Source organism: Ziziphus jujuba, chromosome 7 (assembly GCF_031755915.1).
Source record: "Ziziphus jujuba cultivar Dongzao chromosome 7, ASM3175591v1".
NCBI classification, from domain to species: Eukaryota; Viridiplantae; Streptophyta; class Magnoliopsida; order Rosales; family Rhamnaceae; genus Ziziphus; species Ziziphus jujuba.
Genome location: NC_083385.1, coordinates 26,118,299 through 26,135,723, shown reverse-complemented (window position 1 = coordinate 26,135,723; position 17,425 = coordinate 26,118,299). Strand labels below are relative to the sequence as shown.

Sequence of the window (17,425 nt, the reverse complement as noted above, 5' to 3'; positions counted from 1 at the left end):
TCACTAAAAAACTCAATTGGTCAGCCTTCTTGAGTGAGGAAAGCTCCAATTCCCACCTTGGATGCATCGATGTCAACTTTAAACACTTTGTCAAAATTTGGCAACGCTAGAACTGGTGCGTTGGTGAGTTTATTCTTCAAAAGTTTAAAGCTGTCTTGTTGTGGTTGTCCCTATTTGAAATCATCCTTCTTAAGACTTGTTGTTAATGGTGCAGCTATTTCACTAAAATTCTTAATAAACCTCTAATAAAAAGTGGCAAGGCCATGAAAACTTCTTAATTCGGTGACATTCTTGGGTGGAGGCCAATCAATTATGGCTTGTATCTTCTCGGGATTAGTATGGATTCCTTCCTTGCTGATGATGAAGCCAGGAAAAAGAAGTCGGTCAATAGCAAACTCACACTTGTGAATGCTAAGGTATAGCTTATTTTCCCTCAACACTTGTAGAACCTTTCTTAGATAAGTTAAATGGTCTTCTTTGGATTTGCTAAACACCAAAATGTCATCAAAGCATACCACCACAAATTGGCCAATAAAAGCTTTGAGAATTTGGTTCATGAGTATCATGAATGTACTTGGAGCATTGCAAAAGCCAAACGGCATCACTTGCCACTCATACAAGCCTTCTCAGGTTTTGAATGCGGTCTTCCACTTAGCCCCTGGTCGGATTCTAATCTGGTGATAGCCGCTTTTGAGGTCCAATCTGGAGAAGATGTTAGAGCCTTCAAGTTTGTCCAGCATGTCTTCTAACCGTGGAATTGGGAACCTATATTTAATGGTGATTTTGTTAATGGCTCGGCTGTCCACACATATACACCATGTTTTGTCTTTCTTTGGGACCAAGAAGGTTGGAACGGCACATGGACTAAGGCTTGGACTTACTAAGTTCTTTGACAAGAGGTCATCTACTACCTTACAAGATTGCATGTTCTCTGGGGCTTATTCGGTAATGGGGCAGATTTGGAAGACTTACATAAGTCAATATTATGTTGTAGATCACGGAGAGGAGGTAATTCATTTGGAAGTTTAGTTGGTGAGAGGTCACATTATTCTTCAAGAAGTGGTTGAATGGTTGGTGGGATAGTAATGTTACTCTCTATCATCTCTGCATCCTTGAGAATAAGGGCAATTAAAGCATGAGAGTGGTTGTACTGTGAGGAATCTTATGTAGCACTAGGAGTGTTAAGTTGGCCGAACAAGTTTTGATGTGGGTGTCTCAACATATCTCTGGAAGTTTTGTATGAACCTATTCCTGGTGGGGGTGGTGGTAAGAGGACAATTTTCTTATTATGCCAAATGAATGAGTATGTGTTTTGTCTCCCATTGTGTTGCACATTTCGGTCAAAAAGCCATGGTCTCCCCAATAGTCTGTGGTAAGCATCCATCCGAATTATGTCACACTCAATAGTATCAATATAGTTATTGCCAATAGAAAATATGACATTGCTTATTTCGGTTACCTGAATTTCGGAGCCTTGCTTAACCCAACCAATCTTGTAAGGTTCAAGATGAGGCTTAATGGGTAATTGTAAAGCATTATCTAATGTTTTTCAAATAACATTCTCGGTGCTGCCTCCATCAATGATTACTTCACATGCTTTGCCATTGATGGTGCACTTGATTTTAAAGATTTCATGCCATTGGGTAGATGTGAGCTTCTTGGCTAAATAGAACATTTTCTGTAATATGCATATCATAAGCTCTTTCCCAATGTCATCCCCACTAACCTCATCAATTGCTTCTACAAATTCAGCACCCATTTGACCCCCTTCGTCACCAATTTCTTCCAATTCCTCATGCATATGCATCAATTTCCGTTGAGGAAACTCATTGGACCTATGTCCCAATTGATTGCATTTAAAACATTTGATTGGGTATGGCCATGCATAACGATTGGAATTTGTGGGGTGATTGGATGGTCTTGGAAGTTGGTTGTAATTGGGTTAGAATAATGGTGCTTTCCCTGCAGCTTTGGTGTTCTGTTCGTGTGGTTTTTTGGAGTTGGTATGGGCAGGATATGAAGTGGTGTTAAAGTTGGTGGTGAGGTTTGTTGAAGCAAGGATTGTTGGATGACTAAGACAAGATTCTGAATCTGCTGCTCCACACCTCGGATAGCTGCCAAAATGGCCTTCGTACCCTGGTCTTCTCCATTGATACGGCTGCTCCCTTCATCGAAATTGGCCATAATAGGATTCCCGGGGATCTCCTAGCTCTGGTACCACTTTGTATAGGAGTTTTCAATTAAACAAGTAAAATGAATTTACCAGTCACAAACAACCAGCAAAGGAAGTTGTTGGAAACTCAGCTTGGTCACCAAGCTATTTCATATGTTGAAGAAGATAAAATTGTCTCCCCGAAAGATGGCAAACTATTACATATATAAACCTAAAATGAAAACGGTTCATTTTAAATAATTATTCTAGAAAGATCAAAATGGTGTGTTTTTTATTTGGGTCACGTGAACCTTGGCACATGCAAGCTAATGGCCACACGATTTAAATTGGGTTTCATTTGTATGGTACTGTAGCACTGTGTTCTCCCCTGTTTTAGCATCTGTTATTGTTCATGATGAAGCTACTGCTGTTTTGAGCTTGCTGTTTCTGTTGTGTTGCTGCTAATGCCGCATTGTTGCTGTTGGTGCTGCTGTATTGCTGCTGGTACTGTTGTTGGTGCTGCTGTATTGCTATTGGTGCTGTTGCTGGTGCTGCCGAGCTTGTTGGTGTTGCTGTCGAGCTTGCTATGTTGCTGCCAAGCTACTGCTACCGAGCTATATTGTTGTTGGTGCTGCCGAGCTTGGTGTTGCTGGTGCTACCGAATTTGTTGTTGCTACTGTCGAACTTGCTATGTTGCTACCAAGTTATCGTGTTGCTGCCGAGCTATGTTGCTGCACCTCCATCAACCTATGTCTGAATTTTGGGGAAGAAATTCATTTAAACGGATAGGATTGAAAAAAACCCACCTTTTAAATTTTTTTTTTTATAAGGATGGGGTTTGTTGTATTTTCTATACTTTTTTTCCCTCATAGAGGTTTTTTCTTTGGGATTTTTACTCTATGAGGTTTTAATGACGCCAATGTTCTTTTTAGGCTTTCTCTTTGGATGCTTGTTTTTTACTACACTTTTTACTTCTTTTTAATACATTATACTTGGTTTGGTGGAATGCTTTGGGGTTGTCTACTTAGTTGAGATATCCTAACCTTTCTTATTTTTTTTTTTATTTTTTTTTCTTCCTTTTAGGCTATCTTATTTGGTTTAAAGAAAACGTAAATTTACACATTTACATGTGAATGATAATAAATATATCCATGCATTTTTATTATTATTATTATTAATGGATAGTTTTAGTGGAAAAGTCATTGTTTAAAATAATAAATAATAGTAATTGCCGAATAAGAGGTAGATAATGTAAATTTACACTTTTAACATGTGAATGATAATCAATATAATCAATAATTTTTTTTTTTTTGATGGATAGTTTGTGGAAAACTCATTGTTTAAAAAATAAATAACAGTAATTGCAGAAGAAGAGGTAGATAATAATTTTTGAACTCCTGTTTTTAAACCCGTAGGTTACAGTTAATTTATAAGTTAAACCGAGTTGTTTTTTTTTTTTTTTTTTTTTTTTTTTTTTTCTTTCTTTCTTTTTTGGGTCACGTTTGACCATAAAGTTGTTCGTGCACGAGGTCAAGTTCCACATGATTATTAATTATAAAAGAATAAAGAAACATGCACGGATCTCTGGCTTCTTCCAATTTCAATTATCTTTTTTTATTAACCCGACTTGTAAAACATGCATCCCACATCCCAATGTCTGCTTTGGAATTTAAAAGAACCAATTAAAAGAAGCACAGAACACGCTGCAATATAATCTCACACCCCACTTATAATTAAATATCGACTTAATTTGCAAAATTTAACAACTTGATCTGATAATATTAATTTAATCATATATACAACTAATTAAGAGGGTCAATGCTTCAAACTGCTTAAATGGCAAAGCCATCTTCAAGAGGTTGCACCTCTACAATAATATAGATACACGGTACGGATGAAGATATTATGTCACTATTTTTCTGTTCACATTTTTGTTCAATCAGTGGCTTTAAAAAAAAGTTATTTTATTTTATCTAAGTTTTTTTTTTTTTCTCCATTTTTATGCTGACATCCCTATCCAATCAAATCAGAAATAAAATCTTATAATATTTAAAAATAAATATTTTTTACTTAATTTATTTTATTTGTTTAACATGCGCTTGCAGGTGGACCGTATCCATATCATGACTATATACATATGTGTGTGTGTGTGTGTTTGAGTTAGATGTGGCGAAATTAAGTTAATAATCTAGGGATGAATAGATCCAAAGAGTGAGCCAATTGAGATCTGAGCATGTGTGCAGATCACCTTTCTTGATAACTTAATTAAATCTCCATTGTATACACCTACAGTTGAACACTAGCTAAGCTACTATGGAAGGAAATTAATTAGGGAAGTAAACTCATTTGAGAAAGCCTCATTTGGTGGCGTGTTTTTTGCATACAAATTACTCTTCCTTAGCGCCCAAAACGCCCCCACAACGTGACTGCCTCTCTCTTCATTAGCATGCATTATAGCCTTTTATCGTATATATGATCCATTCATTATATATATATATATATATATACAGGATTACATTATTCATCATCTTCTTCATCCACTGAATTAGAGAGAAAAAGAGATGGGAAGCGCAGCCGAAGACCATCCTAAAAACCAGAGGCAAGGTAGTAGTAGTAGAAAATGCCAGCTCAAGATGATTCTTCTTGTCATTCTCACCAACCTTCTAACCATCTACATCTTCTCTGGCGCATCTTTCAACCTCAAATACTTGTCTGCATACACCCACCACCTCCCTCTTCCTCTATGGGACTCAACCTCCCTCTCCGACCAACTTAATTCCACCGTAACTCAACTCGCCGCCAGCCATTCCTTAATCGCCGAGCTCCACGCAAGGCTCAATTCCACTAATCTTCTAGTTCAAGCACTCCTTATCGAGCTCGCTCGCCAACAAGAACAAAAAGATGATACTCATGATCAACTACTCAGTGATTTCATGAAGATTGACAATGACGAGCTCATTCAAGCAATTGGGTCTCACAAACTCCCACTGGGACACTCGCCGCGTACCGGGTCCGACGAGATCTATCCGTCGGTCGGAGCAGGATGCCTGAGGTTCCAAGAGGAGTTGACTCAGTACATGAAATACGACATTGGCGGGGAATGCCCGGTAGATGATGTTTTCGCACAAAGGCTTATGCTTAAAGGGTGTGAACCACTCCCTCGCCGGAGATGTCATCCGAAATCTCCAGTGGGTTACAAGGAGCCGACGCCGTTTCCCGAGAGTCTTTGGACAGTCCCACCGGATTCGAGCATCATTTGGGATCCTTATCCCTGCAAGAGCTACAAGTGTCTTATCGATCGGAAAAAGGTTCCGGGGTTCTACGACTGCAAGGATTGCTTCGATTTAAAGGGAAGGGAGAAGAGCCGGTGGCTCGTAGACAATGGTGGTCTGGATTACTCCATCGACCAAGTTCTCGAAACAAAGCCTCGCGGGACGATCCGAATTGGACTCGACATTGGAGGAGGAAGTGGGACTTTTGCTGCGAGGATGAGGGAAAGGAATGTGACGATCATCACGAGCACCATGAATCTGGACGGTCCTTTCAACAGCTTCATCGCTTCGAGAGGGTTGATTCCGATCCACGTTAGCGTTTCCCAGAGACTTCCGTTCTTCCAGAACACACTTGATATTGTTCATTCAATGCATGTTCTTAGCAACTGGATTCCAGACACAATGCTTGAGTTTACACTGTATGATGTTTATAGGGTTTTGAGGCCAGGAGGACTTTTTTGGCTTGACCATTTCTTCTGTATGGGTTCGCAGCTCAACGGAACTTACATTCCGATGCTCGATCGGATTGGATTCAAGAAGCTTAGATGGAATGCTGGAATGAAGCTTGATCGTGGAGTTGATAAAAATGAGTGGTATTTTTCAGCCCTTCTTGAGAAACCAATGACCTAATCAACGCCATGCTACGCGCACACGTTCAAATTATTGAGTGCTGGTGGGAGTATACCACTGATTCATAGGATAACAAAATTATATTTATAAAAATGATGTGGCAAATTGTGATTAGTCATTATTGAAAAATTTGACCAACCATTGCTTGACACGTTATTTTTGAATATACATACTTCATACAATGGATTCATGATGAATATATACCTAAATGTTGTATGATACTGATCATATCAAATAGAGATCTCATCCGTTTGTTTTTGTATGTGGTATTGTCAAAAATTTTAATTATTACTATAGCTTCTAACATGGAGGAAGGTAAAAAGGGACATTCGAATTAATGAACAATATGACCAAAACAAAACTAATAAAGGAAGAATAAAGAAATACGACAGAAATATTTCCAAATCTAGGGACCAGGGTTAGCATAGAGCCTATTATTTTTTCTTTATATTGTTACCTCCAGCATAGTTTAAAATATTGACAATTTTCACTTTACTTTATAGAAGCCTAAAGCTGATGGTTTGATAAAATTTTATGGAAATGTCTCATAATATTGTCACTGTAAGAAAAGATTATATATTTTATTAATATGCCGATAATTACTGTAAAACCAATTATGACAACAAAGACTTGGTATTCATTAACATTTTGAAAATACATTTTAATACACCTTTGAAATTTGGCTTGTGATTTTAAAAATGTGGGATTGATTTTATTTATGCACAGGCGTAAGTAGAAAACATGACCCCATTATGCTTCATAGCAGAAATATCAACGAATACCCTCCTAAAAAAATCCATCGTCTAACCTCTGGTTTGCTCCGCCAGATATATGATTTGGTAGCTTCTGAATAATTATTTACAAACACCAAAAAAGAAGCCTTAATTGCTTCTCTATCTTGATGAATGAAAAACCCTTATTACAGAAATATAAATTGTGCATTTTGTTATGCCTACACAAACAAAATACTAAGATTCACATTTTTACTCATGGTTTAAGATGTTTGTTGATGTTATGGCATGAGGACACTCAAATTTCTTTAAGATACAAAATTCAACGAATTTTAACAAAAAGTTTTAGTAAAATGAAATTTACCAATTCAGGTTTGACAGACAAGACCTCGGTTTGGCTACCAACGGAAATAGAAGGTCTGTGAGAGAAGCTGCTGAAATGGCGAAAGGCGAAGAAGTTGAAAATGGGAGTGATAGGCACAGCTTGTTATTAGAGCTACCACTTGGGAAGGCATCCAAGACTTTCAATCTGGAGAAGACAGTTTGCAGCCATGGATTCTTCATGATGGCACCCAACCATTGGGACCCAATTTCCAAGACCCTCCTACGCCCTCTGCGTCTCACTCTCCTCCATTGTTCTTCTTCCCCATCGGTGATGGTCCGCATCTCCCATCCCTCTCATAGTCCCCACTGCCTTCACCTCCTTGTCTACCACACCGCCATTGGCATTGCCTCTCTTTCGTCTGAAAATGAGCAAGCTTTGCTGGTATTGCTACTTTCCCATTTTTATGTTCAACGATAATTCAACTGGGTTTGTCTTCAATTTTTGGATTCCATGTCTTATACTCTCTCTTTTACAGACTCAGGTTTCGAGAATGTTGCGGTTGTCAGAATCGGACGAGAGGGTTTCTTCAGAGTTCCGCAAGGTTTACGACCCAACAGAGTCTTCCAGCAGTTTCGTTTGTGGTAAGGTGTTCAGGTCACCTTCTTTGTTTGAGGACATGGTGAAGTGCATTCTGCTCTGCAACTGCCAGTATGACTCTTTGTTGCCCACTATCTGTTTGACAAAATGTCGCATCCACCATTGCTCTTACCTTTCTTTCTTTTGAGCTTTGATAGGTGGCCCAGGACTCTCTCGATGGCTCAAGCACTTTGCGACTTTCAGATAGAACTGCAACCGCAGTCTCTTTCTGCCATGACTGCAGATTTCATTCCCACAACACCAGCAAAGAAAGAGTCCAAGAAGAATCTTGAACAATCCGAGGTTTCTGCATGTTTAACTGCCCAGTTTGCTTCAGAGATCAATGGGTCATTTGAAGAAGAAGTAGTATGTAAATCGGATTCTCATTTGCTTTCTGATAGGATTGGAAATTTCCCCAGCCCATCAGAACTTGCAAACCTTGATGAGAATTTCTTGGCCAAGCGATGTAAACTCGGGTATAGAGCAAGCCGAATACTGAAGCTTGCTCAAGATATTGTGAAGGGTAGAATTCAGCTAGGACAACTTGAGGAAACTAGCATGGAAAGAAGCTTATCCAACTATGATAAGTTGGCTGATCAGCTGAAACAAATTCATGGGTTTGGTCCATTTACATGCGCCAATGTGCTCATGTGTATGGGATTTTACCATGTCATTCCAGTGGACTCTGAAACCATCAGGCATTTGAAACAGGTTCTGCTTTGCATGGAATAAGATCTTGTCTGCAGGCTAAAAAAATGTTCTTGATTCATTTTGTTGTAGCTGGTTTTGTTTATGCAGGTCCATGCTGGAAAGTTTACGATTAAATCAGTTGGACAAGATGTTCAAAAAATCTACGCAAAGTACGAACCTTATCAATTCTTGGCATATTGGTATGTACGTTCTCCTATTAGAACTTTCAGACTCTTTCAGATGTCATCATTGCTAAATTATTAGTCATGCTTGGTCATTTCCTGATCAGGTCAGAAGTGTGGGATTTCTATGGAAAGTGGTTTGGGAAGCTTAGTGAAATGCCTTGCTCTGATTATAAGCTTATAACTGCTAGTAACATGAGGAGAAAAACTAAAAGGAAGAAGACAGACTGATGCAAGGAAACATAGCATGAATCTGAATGGAATAATCAAACCAAACATGAGGAGAAAAACTAAAAGGAAGAAGACAGACTGATGCAAGGAAACATAGCATGAATCTGAATGGAATAATCAAACCAAACATTGCTAATTATTTTCTGTACAGTGCTTCACTTGATGTCATGTGCTTTATAGGATTGCTGACAATTCCATGCCTCAAATTGTATAAACAGGATTACTTTTGTTAGATCTTTCTGAACAACGTATTTTGATATTGAACCAGTTTAAATTATTGTAATTGTAAAATTTGTATGCACCCTATGAGATTAGAAGAGCATCACTGTCTCTCCGTTCTCCTTTTGTTTGGTACATGAAACAAAAAATATATTTGTTAATGAGCGAAAACATTATAAATAATGCAAAGAAAGGTCCTCAACAGGCTGTCCCACCCAGCACACCAAGCGTAAAAAATTAACACATTTTAGCAAAACAAATGTAAACCGTAGATAACACTTTCCAAACTCTAGGACTCCTTTTTTCATTTTTATATTTTAAATCTTTGAAACAGAGATCGAGAATAGAGATAAAGGATACATAATTGGATGTGGCTAAAGATAGTAAGTAGCTTTCTCTTATTTGCATTATATCAACCAAAAGAATAAGTAGGATAATTAGACCAAAAATAAAAATAAAAATTCAGCAATTAAGAGTATACAAATCCTATACAAGTTCTTGAACATGAAAACTGCCATGATTTTTTTTTTTTTTTTTTTACTGTTTGGTTCTTCTCACTTCACAAAATAACAAACTTTTTAATAATGTTTTACTATGTACTATTACTCTAATTTTCTTTTTACATTTCAAAATGACGATTTGTCTTAATGGTCACAAATTTGAACATTCTATCGAAAATAGCTGTAGTCAACGAATAAGCCATCCACTACCAAGCTGAATATTCCAAGTGCAAAACAATGCTCACTGAGGCTCAATCTTTGAAGGTGGAAAAGCTCCACTGTAATCGAATGTTTCCTTGTTGGGAGGATAGGGGTAGGATGTTGGCTTGCTAACGTCCTCATAGCTTGCAGAAGTGGATGCTGACTCAGCATTAGGGTTCAGACCAGCAAGCTCCATGATGTTCTCAATCTCTTTCACAACCTCACTCATTGTAGGCCTATCGGATCCGGCTTCTTCAACACACCTCAATGCCAGATCCACATACTTTTCAAAACCTCTCAGCTTTGTTGCCAAACCGATGGATGGGTCAAGAAGTCCCTGGAGGTTGTATAAATCTTGATTCTTAACTAGTGTTTTCTGTACCTCTCTAACTATATATTTTCCTTTCTCTATGGGTCTTCTTGCAGTAATCAGCTCAAGCATTAACACTCCAAAACTATAAACATCACTTTTCTCAGTCAATTGCTGGGACATGTAATATTCAGGATCCAAGTAACCCTGCACCATTGAAGAAAAACCCATTCTCAGCAACATCTCATAATATACTGTACATTTCAATATCCTTAATTGCATGACTAGATATAATGCATTAATTTAAAATTTATATTCTGTTTCAGGTCGCTAAATCATGCTATTGTTTGTCTAAGATAATTTACATGCTACATAGTGAAACCAGTCACCAACAGGATCCCTGAAATGCAAAACGAGGTGCAACCACATAATGGTTTCTGAAAACTATTTTCAAGTTCTTTCCATAACTGTTTGTCTTGCAGTTGCTAAGGAAGCTAATATTGTGCCACATATGATTTCCCACTTCCATATTTGATACTTTTTGTTTTTTTTGTTTTTTTTTTTTTTTGGGTGTCACTGTAGAGTGGCATGATGGGAATAATTAGAATTTTTGCACCAACACTTCTAAGAATGAGTTGAGATTAAGAAAAGCACTGCATTTCGGTTATTTGGAAGTAGTAAAATTGATTTATGTTCAAACAGATTGGTGAATCTGTCTGCAAATGATTTCCACAAAGGTCCTAAATCTGGTGTTTTCATAACCAAGATATCCAAGTTTTTCACAACATCCAAGTTTTTCATTTATGAAAATGCATCTATTATTCTGGATTACAGAGTTAAAGGATACTTACCATTGTCCCTTTAACTTGAGTGGTGATGTGATCCTTGTCATCTTCACCTATTAGCTTGGAGAGACCAAAATCAGCAACTTTTGCATTTAGATGATCATCCAAAAGTACATTGGTTGACTTTATGTCTCTGTGTATTATCGGAGGGTTGGCAAGTTCATGAAGATAGGCAAGGCCTTTTGCTGTACCAAGAGATACTTTAAGTCTTCTCATCCAATCCAACCTGATTCCTGACTTACCTGTATAGAAACATTGATATAAAAACATTGACATGTAAATGATATCAAACAAGCAACTTTTTTAAGCTTATGCGAGGCAACCATGATATACCTGACAAGCTATCCTTCAGAGTACCATTTGGTACATACTCATATATCAGCAGTTGTTCACCTCTCTCGAAACAAAATCCCACAAGGCTGACAAGATTCTTGTGATGGACCCTTGAAAGGAGTTCAATCTCGGTTTTGAACTCAAGTCCACCCTGCTTTGATTCTTTTTCAGCTTTTTTAATGGCAATCAGTTCCCCAGTAGGAAGATTTCCACGATAAACCTGTAGAAGATTTCGACATAGAACATGCTTAACATGAAATGAAGAAAAAGTAACATGGAAGTAGAACATGGTTGAATCTAACATATGATCTTGTATGCGCAGAACTAATAGTTGTCAATTGCCAGGCATAATTTAGTAAACATTTTCAGAAATTTGAGAAGCTATTAAAAATGACAACTGATCTTGCACAAAATTTAAATAGAAAATTGAGAAACAATGAAATGGAGTAAAAGCAAGACAAACGAGGAAGGTAGAAAAAGTGCTGGAATGTAAAAAAAGAGAACTTTGAAACTAACCTTCCCATAACCTCCAGATCCAATCTCATTTGCTGCTGAAAAGTTATTGGTGTATCTCGCAAGTTCTTCGTAAGAGAACCATCTTGCCCCTTTTAACTGAGGAGCGTCTCCACTGATTTTGTTCGAGTCCCAGTGCACTAAGTTCATATGATATAAAATTGGTCAATAAACGTACGTGATGCAGGTACCAAACATAAACAGAAAGGAAAGATTGAAAATAAAAAAACATCAAATCAGAACAGACTTTTTATCATTTCATGATCAATCAAAGTCTGCTTATTAGGGTTCTAGAGAGTCCTTTTTATAATAAAACAACCACTCAGAAAAGGGATACTAAATCAAATCCAAATAAATATCAAATCCCAAGATTACTTGGAACTTTCATTAAATATAATAACATGATATTCCTATGTATAGATTCAGCAACAAGAAGATTATCTAAATGGTATACCAAATTATGCATGCTGTCTTACCAAAGGGATTGCTGATTTCAGAGGATCTTTCAGCTCTCCTCTTTTGGCGGAAAGCATACACCCCGGCAAGAAGTAACAACAATACAAGGACAGAACCACCAGCTGCTGCTCCAATGATGATGCCAATACTTGACTTAGATTTCTTTGGTTCTGTAGAAATTACTGTAAGAAGATAGACAAAGAGAGAGATCTGTCAAGGACACGAGATTAAGCATGCAATGAAAAAGGTCTTATTGCTTTTGTGTAAAGAATCATCACCTTGATAGTTTTCATACTCATCACCATGGAAAACAAAAGGTCCAAAAGATTTGGGAGGCTTGAAAGTTTGGTTGCTGAGCAGAAAACCAATTTCAGAAATTTCTGTTCGATTGAAACGGTTCCGGCTATATGGGAATACTTCTAGGTTTAAATCAAGGTAAATTGAACCCTTCTTGGGATTACTCAGAGCCACTGAATCCACCAACAGTTGATGTGACTGAAAAGAAGTTAAGAGCTTGTTCTCAAGCTCCTTGTAGATACTTTTGTTTCCCAAGTCTGAGAAGGAAGGAGCTCTGAATTCTAGAATTCCTGTGTATGGATACGCACATCTACAGTTGGGGCTCGAAATCTGATTTGGACTGCATGTACTGGGCACGCAGTTATTGGGAAGTGTGGTGTATGTGCTAGTACCATCAGATTGTGAATCTGTCGAAACCTTGCAGTAACTCTCCGTTCCTGTGTCTGTTTCTAGACATACTGGGTTATTTGCAAGTCTGCACAAAAAATAAATTAATATTAAGTTACCACTAGTCCCAAAAAAGCTTATACTAATAGGAAACAGGCCTAGGTAGAATATCAAGCTTATAGTAGTAGTAAAGTAGTAGGCAGTAGATTTAAACATTTCCTTCATCTGTAGTAGACAGTAGTTTCAACGATGAGGAACTATACAATGATCCCTTTGGACTCAAAACAATAATAAGCTAACAAGTAACAATAAATAGAGGCTTCTTTTTAACAACATATAGAATAAATTCCTCAAAAGATTGGTAGAAAGTATGGCCATACATTAATGTATCATTGTATAACCCTTTCTTGTACTCGGTAATCGAATTGTACTGCAAATCAATGAGCTGCAGATGGTTGCTATAGGTGGTGCCAATATCCAATGTACCATTGACCTGGTTGTTCTTTAGTACTCTGTCATTGCATGTCAGAAACAATTACTTAAGCATTTGAGATATATTCTAAGAAAATAATAATACCATTCATTTGTGCTTGAATATAAGGATGCTGAATGACATTTAGCTTTGCTCATACTCACACAGTCTGCAAACTGGGAAGGCTGAATAGGTCAACCGGTAGTTCTCCTCCAAGTCCTGTGCTCTCCATCATTCTGAGACACAAGATCAAATTATATAGGTCGTTTAGAATTCATTTCTCTTCATATTCATAGGCATGGGACAGGGCGATGAGGAGGGAGACATACAAAGTTGTTAAAGACGTTAAGGTTGAAAACCATGTAGGAATCTTCGAGACATCAAAACTATTATTGCTCATATCCCTGCACATCATATATTAATCAAAGAAGTCACTTAACAAATTCATAGTCAAAATTTAATCAAAGTAACATAGGATCCTTGCATCAAGCCAATGTAACACTCAGATAGTGCTCATGAAAATCAGAGCATTTGACAGAGTTGTTATTACTTACAGGTAGGCCAGGCTGTTCATGCCAGTCATGCTAGGCAGTGGGCCACTCAGTTTATTGTTGGACAAATACCTAATGACAGAAATATTATCTTTTAATTTTTGTTAAAACATTTATGCATTTATGCTGACTAACAATTCTCCTTATGGAAGTATAAAACTTTGTTTGGAAATGTTTTTGGCTTACAGCTCATTAACGCTTGTAAGATTATTGAGGTTTGAAGGAACTTTTCCCACTAAGTTGTTTCTGTCAAAGCGCCTGCAGCCAAAAAAGGCAATTTGATACCACAAAAACAAAAAAAGAAGGGGCAAAAGCAAAACCTATCTCCATGAATTGTTAGACAGAGTAGATTGATACTCACACCACCTCCAGAGTCTGAACAAGTCCAAGGGTGGAAGGGATTTTGCCAGTAAGTTCATTGCTCTCGAAAAGTCTGCTCACCGAAAAGAAAGAGTGGATTAACTATTAAATCGAAATTGTCTTCTTTGATAATTCATACATCTGCAGTCTTCTAAAAGAAATTTCTAATCCATGGTCAACTTATTAAACAAAATTAATTCGGTATGCAACACAAACACAAACAACAACAAGAAAACAAAGAGAACATCTTTCTAATCTTACACATGTATCAATTTCATGCTTGAGCTGAAAAGCTTCTCTGGAATTTCGCCTGAGAGTTTATTCTTTCCAAAATGGCTGTAACATAATGGACAGAAACTTAGATGGATAGAAAGTGGGGAAAAAAAAATCAACTTTACTGTAAGAAAACTAGTGAAACAGCTCAAAGTTAGAAAGAAAACTGGCATACAAGTGCTTAGTATGAAGCAGCATATCAAGACCAGATGTACTCCCATTGGAGACTGGGATTGGTCCTTCAAGGTTATTGTCAGCCATATCTAGCCAATAAAGTTTAGACAGATTTCCAATTGAAGGTGGAATCCTCCCACTGAATTTATTAGAATTCAGAGATCTGTAATAAGAAATGAAAGCATTATTGACAAAAGAAACAACCTAGATAGATGAAAAAGTAACCAAGATTGGATAAAATTTACAAAGAAAAGTTAATCTCCAGTTTGATAGTGAAATTACAAAATCCTTACAGAAAGACTAGCTGCTCTAGAGATCCTATCGTGTCAGGAATTGTACCAGAGAAACTGCAACCAACCAAGATCCTGGGATATAAACAGGCAAAAAAAGTTGAGCAGAATTTTAACATTGTTGAAATACATTAACAATCGTTCTGGAAACCAAATCTCCTTACAAGTTTGTAAGCTTCTTTAAATTCCCAATTGATGGTGGGAGTTCTCCTGTGAGATCCTTGTTGTAAGATAAATCCCTAAACAAATGAGCTGGTCAGGGACGAATTGTACAAGAATTAAATGGAAAACGTTAAAAGTGAGGGTGTTCATTAATCTTGTTACTAAACGTCAAAGAAATGAAGTTTTTTTTTTTTTTTTTCTTTTTTCTTCTCTCTCTCTCTCTCTCTCTCTCTTTTTTTTTTTTTTTAAACTTCTTTTGATGATACTAGTCCAAAAGTGTTGGTTTGCATGAAGCACATTTGAGCAGTGAACCTTAATAGTTTTAGCAATGCATGAAGTGGAGCAAGATTGACAAAATCCTAGAAATAAGAAGAGAACAAAGTGGAATAGAAGACCTACAACATCTGTAATTCAGATAGCGTTTGAATTTCTCCAGACATTGTGCCTTCCAAACCCATGCTTGACAATTTTCTGCAAATATGAACTGTCATGTAACAAAAACATTTGATCGGTGGAAAACCAAGTGAAAAATTTGATGAAATCTTACATGGAGGTGACACGAGAACCGGTACACTCAATTCCTTCCCATTCAGAACAAGGATCTAAAGCCGTCCAACTGGGAGGAGTGTTCTTCCAGTCGTCCTTGAGAGACATTAAACCAAGAACTGCATCAAAATTTAAAGGTAAATTTTCATGATGATTGTCATAATTTTCCATCTGGCAAAACAATGAATTCCCAAGCAGAAACATCCTAAAAAACAATTAATTAAAACCAAGAAAGATTTCTAACAGTGATTTTAAGGTTGATAGCTAGCTTAAGCCTAAAGGTTTTTTTAGGTAAATATCTTAATTTCTTCCCAACCTAAAGGTCTTTTTAAGTAAATATCTTTAGTTCTTCCCAAAGTTGAAGTAATTCCTAGTTTTTTCTTTTATCTACTTTTCCATTTTTATTTTTGGGTTAACCTTCAACACAGATAATACAAAACTTCAGGGTTTGTTATATCTAACTGAGCATTTCTGTGATACATAGAAATTTTTGTTTGCTGGAATCCTGTTATGTTGAAATTCTAAAATTCAAATCTAATTTCTTTTGTTGTCCATGTTCTATATGTTTAGCTCAAAAATTACAAAACAAAAATCTGAAAATCATAAAAAAAATTAACTGATATATACCACTGTCTGTCATCCTAAAGATCACTTGATGTGGTTGGTTGAGTACATAGTCTTTGAAACCAAGAAGAGACAACCAAAAATTGAACAAGCAAACTGAAGAACAGTTAAACTAACAAAATAGGAGCTAAAATTCAACTTACAGTCCGGATTGTATGTCGTTGCCATAGCCAAGATTGGCATGAATACAAGAAGCAAAAACACCAAAGTCTTCTGACCCATTATTCAAACAGCCAGAGTTCAAAACTCCACACTTGATTTTTTCAGATTACCAATAATGGGCAACAAAATCTCCAGAGAGATTTCAGCTGGAACCAAGAGGTCATGAAAACTTGGGATAAAAAAATATTAAAAAAAAAAGTAACAATATTAATTCTACACAATATTACAGAAACTATGACCTAGACAAAGTCTTGCTCGGTTTTGGAAGCATCTATATCATTAGAAACATGAATTTGACTTTTCATTTGCATATATACAACTAAGAACACTGACCCCCCAACTAAAACCCTTTTTAATCCCTACTTTTTGCAACATTTCTTCTAATTCTAATCGTTGACTGAATCCAAGAAAACAGCTACAATTAATTTTAAATTAGTGAAAGTGGTAATATCGTAGAAAGGTAAAATAATAATTTGCATAGCCTGCCATGTTTGAATGATTCCACACATTAACAGAGAATAAATAACTCTGAACTACTGGCACAAATTTCTTCTATTATTATTATTATTATTTTCTTGGACAAATGCGCTTGTGTCCTTGAAAGTCATTTATGTTATGGATATTTTTTGGATTTTTCTTGTAAGAAAAATCCCTCGCAAGTCGTTTTCTGAGAAGCCAATTCATACAACAAGGACTAGACGGTGACCAAAGTTGAGGGGAATAGTATGCTTGGGTGGTGCATGTCTACGCCAATATAACAACTTGTTATCCAAATTAAAATTGCCGAGAATGCATGTCATCAAGTGGAGACAAAGAGAGAGTTTAATGGTCAACACCCTTTCACTCATTGCAAGTTAAAATTCCAAAATGGAGACAAAGTGAGAGTCTATGGTCGATACCT

The 17,425-nt window shown here is 36.8% G+C and overlaps 3 protein-coding genes across 3 annotated transcripts; 2 read left to right on the top strand and 1 right to left on the bottom strand.

Annotated features, from left to right (window-relative positions):
- Positions 1–4,713: 4,713 nt before the first annotated feature.
- LOC107425684 (probable methyltransferase At1g29790) lies at positions 4,714–6,054 on the top strand. The gene has a single exon (XM_016035698.3). The coding sequence runs from the start codon at positions 4,714–4,716 to the stop codon at positions 6,052–6,054; it is 1,341 nt and encodes a 446-aa protein (XP_015891184.3).
- A 754-nt stretch (positions 6,055–6,808) lies between these two features.
- LOC107425687 (uncharacterized) lies at positions 6,809–9,171 on the top strand. The gene is made up of 5 exons (XM_048478601.2): positions 6,809–7,551; positions 7,646–7,818; positions 7,905–8,457; positions 8,545–8,636; positions 8,726–9,171. The coding sequence occupies exons 1-5, from the start codon at positions 7,225–7,227 to the stop codon at positions 8,847–8,849; spliced, it is 1,269 nt and encodes a 422-aa protein (XP_048334558.2). The 5' UTR covers positions 6,809–7,224; the 3' UTR covers positions 8,850–9,171.
- A 272-nt stretch (positions 9,172–9,443) lies between these two features.
- On the bottom strand, positions 9,444–17,032 carry LOC107425696 (leucine-rich repeat receptor protein kinase HPCA1). Its single transcript, XM_048478600.2, has 19 exons — positions 16,506–17,032; positions 15,740–15,857; positions 15,592–15,663; positions 15,195–15,269; positions 15,034–15,105; positions 14,742–14,903; positions 14,555–14,629; positions 14,295–14,366; positions 14,120–14,191; positions 13,937–14,005; positions 13,712–13,786; positions 13,547–13,618; positions 13,291–13,422; positions 12,505–12,998; positions 12,247–12,408; positions 11,774–11,910; positions 11,258–11,477; positions 10,931–11,166; positions 9,444–10,286 (listed from the first exon to the last, which is right to left on the bottom strand). The coding sequence occupies exons 1-19, from the start codon at positions 16,582–16,584 to the stop codon at positions 9,810–9,812; spliced, it is 2,871 nt and encodes a 956-aa protein (XP_048334557.2). The 5' UTR covers positions 16,585–17,032; the 3' UTR covers positions 9,444–9,809.
- Positions 17,033–17,425: the final 393 nt, after the last annotated feature.